Source organism: Arachis ipaensis, chromosome B06 (assembly GCF_000816755.2).
Source record: "Arachis ipaensis cultivar K30076 chromosome B06, Araip1.1, whole genome shotgun sequence".
Classification (NCBI taxonomy): Eukaryota; Viridiplantae; Streptophyta; class Magnoliopsida; order Fabales; family Fabaceae; genus Arachis; species Arachis ipaensis.
Window position 1 is genome coordinate 117219719 of NC_029790.2, and position 6473 is coordinate 117226191.

Below are 6473 nucleotides of genomic sequence, written 5' to 3' on the forward strand. Positions count from 1 at the left end.
GTAGGGAAAAAAGAAAAAAGCCACAAATGGATAAAATGAAACAAACAAGGACACATAATGTCCACTTATTAGATTAAGACTTGGTTTGGAAAAGCTCTTTAAAAAGGAAATTGTCCTTTTCAAAAGTACGGGCATCTAATTTTGTGTTTGATAAATAAAAAAGATGATAAACCTGTACTTGCAGCTTTTAAAAATTAGGAGTATTTTTGAAACTATTTAAAGGATCGCTTTTCAAAATTAGCTTGTAAAAAGTAAAAACAGGAAGTCATGTATTTAAAAGTGCGTATTTTTGCATTTTACTAACAGAAAAGAAATCACTTTTCCGATTGAAAAAAAAAAAAAATTTGCATGCAATAGCAAATGCAAATATAAATACAAATCATAAGTGAAGTCAAAAGAAAAATTCAGTCTAAGCTTATAAGATCAGCAGTGTTTTATGGTAGTAAATTTTGGGAAATGAAGTCCAAAGGAGCAAAAGATATGAGCAGAACCAATTGGTGATCCGTGAATTAAGAAGAAAAGAAATGATAACATCAGAAATGAATGAACTCGAAAATAATTGCAACTAGTTAAGTGACAACGATAGAAACTGGCCTGTGATAAATTGCTCAATTGAGAAAAAAATATTGAGGCTCTTGTGAGAAAATTGGATCAAGCAGAACACACTACAATTGAAAGGGAAAGAACAAAGGAAGAACCCTGGCAAGCCTATAAAAAACCTTGCTTTAAATGCTTTCTCTTAAAATTTGGTCTTTGACAGAGGTCACTAGCCTCAGTTGATTCATATGTCTAATCCCACCTAGCGAAGTAATGATTATTTACTGGATTTATTATAGGATTTTGAATAGACAAGGTATAGCAAGACATTCATGTTTAAAATAGCAAAAAGATATCCCATAAATAATAACAATTAATTACCTTCTAATCAGCAGTTATCGTTACTATTGCTGCCTCTCCAGAGAGAAAATAGAGGAATTTGTGAAAGCAAGGAGCCAAGAAACCCGATAAGGGATTGGTCTGTTACCTCATCTACTGTAGTATCGGAATCGCGCCAGAACTTGATTATATGTAGACTTTCTTCCTCTGTCGATCTTTGAATGATAATCTTAGAAGCATACCCTTTTTTCTTCATTTGCAGGCATATTTCAGACGGATTGTTTGCCGTCAAGGTGACCATGTACAACCATCCCTTTTCGGACAAAAGATGGTCTGCAACAGGCAGAACCCGATCAATTACTCTCCTTCCATTTTCCCCTCCAGCCCAAGAAGAGATAATACCTTCAGCGCCGACTTCATCTTCGGGAGTAGGTACGTAAGGAGGGTTTACAACCATGACATCAACCAAACCAGCTAGTCGGTTCTCTAGCCCAGATGCAATATCTGTTAATATCAACTCTGCGTCAACCCCGTGTGCGTCCAATGTCTCACGGGTCACCTTAACTGCATTTGGGTTTATGTCAGTTGCGATATAGTTGACGCCACCTCTTTCACGTCCAAGAATAAGAGCAAGGGAAGTAATGACATATCCGCTGCCACAGCCAATCTCCATACACATTGTAGGACAATGTTCCAACAAGTTAGAGCGATCGGCAAGCAGAGCGTCAACCAGCGCAAAAGAATCATCACATGGTTCATAAACCTCATCATGTGAACTCACAAGCCGAATTTGGGCAGTTCTATTCTCCTTGTATGAAGCCTATTTATAGCAGAAAATTGTTGTTAGTGTAAACATCAATGGTTCAATGTAATTCAAAGGTGAAGGGAGATGTGGGGAAGTAGTCGCAATAAAACACTTCTGCTGCCTTACCATTTCAGCAGTGTCCACTTCAGCAATGATATACAAATATCTTGAATCGAATCCAGCTCTCAATTGCTCTCCTCAATGTCAGGCAAAATTACAATGTCAGCTTCTTCTGGACTCCTAAGCCCTGAACCCGAAATTGCGGAACTATTAGAAACAAGTAGCATAAAGAAGTAGGAGAAACAAGCAAATAAGTGTCAAGTGTCAACAATATAATTTCTGCAAATGTCTTAAACCAATATTATTTAGGTATTGTTGATTCTGTATACTAATAATACAAAACATAATAGCTATATATATATAAGAGCAAGTGTTTTATATATCACATAAGCACTTAAATTTCTTTAACTTGATCTTGTCTTCCCACAGAATATAGGAGCAACTAGGAAAAAGTCATTAGTAGAGTCCAACACTTCAAACTTTGACAGTGTGCCATAATGCACCTTATGTTAAATTCATCTAGCGTTGAGGTCCAGATACATGATTTTATGAGATGTTGGCAGAGGTACACCAAGTAAGTAGGCTAGTTTAGAAGGAAAGATTATCTCCAGAAGCTGGAACTGCGGATGTAACTTCAAGAAGCTCCAGTTGCTTTGTCAAAGAAATCAGGCTTTCATAAATCATTTCAGACTGTGGATGTAATGCATCCTTTACCACAAACTCATGAACAATGCCATTGATCTCAATGGAGCTGCAACCAGGAAGCTTATCTACCCCTCTTTCCTTCATTAGTTTCCTTGCACTCCTTGCCTCCTTCCACATTTTCGCTTCACTGTACATGCTAGCAAGGAGAACATAATTCCCACTATCTTGAGGATCCATCTCAAGGAGCTTCATAGCTGCCCTCTCCCCAATCTGAACATTGCCATGAACACGACAAGCAAAGAATAAAGCACCCCACACCACAGCATCCGCTTCTATAGGCATATTTCGGATAAGCTCTTCAGCATCCTCCAGATGACCAGCCCTTCCTAGAAGATCCACCATGCAAGAGTAGTGTTTAAGCTTAGGGAATATATTGAATTTGGAGCTCATTTGAGAAAAATATTTGCGGCCTTCTTCAACTAAACCTCCATGGCAACAAGCTGATAAGACACCAAGAAAGGTGATCTCATCAGGCATCAATCCAATACGAATCATTTCTAAGAAATAGTATATAGCATCACGAGAATTCCCATTAAATGCTAAACCGCAAATAATAGTTGTCCAGGTCAAACAATTTCTTTGAGGAAGCTCTTGAAAAACCTGGAGAGCCCTGTCAATATTTCCACACTTGGCATACATGTCAACTAGAGCAGTTCCCAAGGTGACGTCTACAGAAAGATTTTTTCTTTCAATATAATGGTGAATTCATATTCCAACATCAAGTGTTCCTAGTTGTGAACATGCACACAAGCAGTTGATCATGGTCACTTTATCAGGCTCTATATTATTAATTTGCATTTCATGGAATAAAGTCAATGCCTCCTTACTATGCTTGGTTTGAACACAGCCACTGATGATTGCATTCCAAGGAACAACACTCTTCTCTGGAACTTTATATAAAATTTTCCTAGCAATATTAAGATAACCGAATCTGGCATATCCAAGAACCATTGTAGCCCATGAAACAGTGGTCTTCTGTGCCATGTTATCAAATAAAACTTGTGCAGCCAATAGGTCTCCACACTTCACATACATGTCCATAAGTGTATTAATAAGTGGAACTGTCAACTCAAGCTTATGTTCTTTGATGTAACGATGAAATTCTCTACCAAGATTCAAATCATGTAACTGAGAACAAGAAGAAACCAATCCAATCATTGTAATCTCATTTGGTTTCACCTTCTCAACCTCCATTTCCCGATAGAGTTTTATAGCCTCAATCTCCAGTACTCTTCTAACACATCCCGTAATCATCGCATTCCAAGTTACTAGGTCCCTCACACATCCTCTATTGAACACATCATATGCTGCCTCTAAGTTCCCATAGGACAGTAGCATAGAGATTAATGCATTGTGCACAAATAAGTTAAATTCGAACCCAAACTTTAATACATGTCCAAGTATAGTATGACCTACACAATTTAGAGAAGGAGAAGAACATGCTTTAAGCAATAACGGATAAGTATGATTATCTGGCTTCAACCCATCATACTGCAACATTTTCTTGTACAAAACAAGAGCTCCATCTAAGTCTCCACTTTCTATATATCCCCTAATTGTCGTATTCCAAGAAAAGGCATTTGGTTCGTTTGTATGATACAAAATTTTTGTGCAATATCCAAGTGTTTGAGATTCTGAGAGAGCGCAGAAAGCAACAAGGCGACTTGCAGCAAAGCTATTGTCTATTAAGCCTGTTAAGGTCATTTGAGCTTGAATTTGCTTTAACTGAACCAAGGATTTACATCTTTCTAAGAGAGAAAGAACTGGGTTTCTTTGAACAAAACTGTGGGTTGTGTTCCAATTGATGTGTTTGGCATAGGGCAACAATGAGCGAGTATGTAAACAAGAACAAAAGCCTAAAAGTTCGGCTGGGATCAAAGAAGACAATGATCTGAGTTTGCTGACATAAAGAAAGATCATGGCTGAAATTTCCCCTGCTTCTTAAGAATGTAGCCAAAAACTATTGTCACTTACATGAACATGGTAGATGACAAACTTCAGTACACAACACTTTTGACATAAATCATAGGAACAATCAACAACAAATATGAATCACAAGGAAAGCTAAAATTAAGATGTCAAAAACATATGCAGGCATTATCAACAACAACAACAACATCAACAATGGTTTAAGATCGAAGGGAAACCAAAACAAAACATAACAACATAGTCCAATAAAAAAGCTAAAGTGAATAATCCAATGAATTACTATACATGTACTATGCATTAGAACCCCTTTTGATAAGAAAAACAGAAAAAGAACACAACTTTCTTATAACTGAGACATGGGTTATCGGCAGAACAAAAAAAAAAACATTACATTGATATAATGAAATGTGTTCGCTGACTGAATAGAAAGAAAAGGGGTCTTACAGGGAAGGAGAGAAGGAATCAGGGTTGTGCGGCATCACAAAGAGAAAGGAAGAAAGTGGTTGAAGAAGCTTCAGAAAACAAGAGCTTTAGGTTTGAGTTAGGCATTGAAGGAATCAGATTTTGATAGAAGCAGTCGCCACCATAGTTGTTAGAACCGAAGCGGTGATAGAACCGGGCAAACTACTGGGTCACTGAGTCATTGGTTCAACCGGTGGAATACTGGTTGAACTGGTTGACTCGGTCTCACGTAAATAAAAATTATAAAATAATCAAAAACTTAAAATTAAAATTTGAAATACATACTGTCACTAATATTTTAATAACAATTGTCTCAATTTCTAAAATAACTAATTTGAGATTTGTTTTTATCGCTTCCCATAAAAGACAATTGTGACTAGAATTTTCAAAAGTATATAATCATAAACCCTTCATGCACAGAATATGAACAAATTCCGCCAAATCATTATTTGTCAAAGTCGTATGTTGCAGATAAAAGAAATAAAAGAATGCAATAAAGTTTCAAATGTTTGAACTTTTAAACATAAAGCTTAGAATTGAGAAGTGCCAAATACTCATGGTTTAAACCCCTGCAAACAAAACCAAGCCATCAAAGATTATGCAACAAAATAAACATGAGCATAACAATATACATTTCCAGAACTATCCACTATCCAAAACAATATAAACAAAGCAGTAACTCAAATTCACAGAACCTATCCACTATCCAACAACACAGAACAATATAAAAAACAACACCAACAATATAAAAACAGCATCTCAATTCACCATACTAATATAAAAACAGCAACAAATCAACCCTAAACACCAATAATCAGCAAAACAAAAGCATCAATCAACCACTAAACCTACATATATTACAATGTATCAATAAAATTTGAATGATCTGCCAACAAAATTTGGGAGGATGGTGTTTCTGATGGTGTATTCCAATTATCACAAAAAAAAAAAAAAATCAAACAGCCACTAAACCTACATATATTACACTACATATATTCCAATGTATCAACAAAACTTGAATAATCTGCCAAGAATCAACAAATTATAATCAACAACAATCAAGAATCAACTGATCAGTTAATCAATTAATCCGTTAAACAGATTATAATCCAGTAACCGAAAAACTAAAAAAAATTAAAAAGCTTACCTGATGATGTGATGTGAAGGCAGAACGCAGGCAGCGAAGAGGGAGACCAAGCACGGCGAAGCAGAGACTGGATAGGGGAGGCAGCAGCAGCAACAAGACGAGAGACGGCGTGCGGAGACTGACGACGACGAGAGACGCACACGAGACAACGAGCAGAGAAGAGGGAGACCAAGCACGACGGCGACGCAGACGGAGAGGCAGAGGCAAAGACGCAGTGAAGGTGATGCACAGGAGCCGGAGAGCCGAGGCAAAGGAGCCGGCGAGGTGGCAGCAGCCGTGCGGCGGCGGTCAGCGGATGGTTTTTTTGAGTGTGAGAGGAAGAGCACTAAGTGAGAGTGAGATTTGAGAGAGAGAGAGAGAGAGAGAGAGAAAGAGGGGGAAAAGGGGGGGGGGGGGGGGGGGGGGGGGGGGGGGGGGGGGGGGGGGGGGGGGGGGGGGGGGGGGGGGGGGGGGGGGGGGGGGGGGGGGGGGGGGGGGGGGGGGGGGGGG

General features: G+C 38.4%; 1 protein-coding gene and 1 long non-coding RNA gene across 10 annotated transcripts in view; one reads left to right on the forward strand and one right to left on the reverse strand.

Annotated features, from left to right (window-relative positions):
* Positions 1 to 6364, reverse strand: part of LOC107604847 (hemK methyltransferase family member 2) — an 11158-nt gene extending 4794 nt beyond the window's left edge. For 3 of the 9 annotated variants that reach the window (XM_016306550.2, XM_016306553.2, XM_016306552.2), the window contains exons 1-3: positions 5985 to 6363; positions 1808 to 1928; positions 919 to 1696 (exon numbers count right to left, since the gene is read on the reverse strand). In XM_016306550.2, the coding sequence (XP_016162036.1) occupies positions 926 to 1696; positions 1808 to 1810 (774 nt within the window). In that variant the 5' untranslated portion in view covers positions 1811 to 1928; positions 5985 to 6363 and the 3' untranslated portion in view covers positions 919 to 925. Of the gene's footprint in view, positions 1 to 410; positions 800 to 918; positions 1697 to 1807; positions 1929 to 2244; positions 2388 to 4819; positions 5407 to 5984 lie in introns of those variants that run through there. The other 6 variants (XM_016306549.2, XM_021104865.1, XM_021104864.1 and 3 more) reach the window with 5 other exon arrangements.
* The window catches only part of LOC110263508, a 24930-nt gene that overhangs the window by 16714 nt on the left and 1743 nt on the right, over positions 1 to 6473 (forward strand). The window lies entirely within an intron of this gene.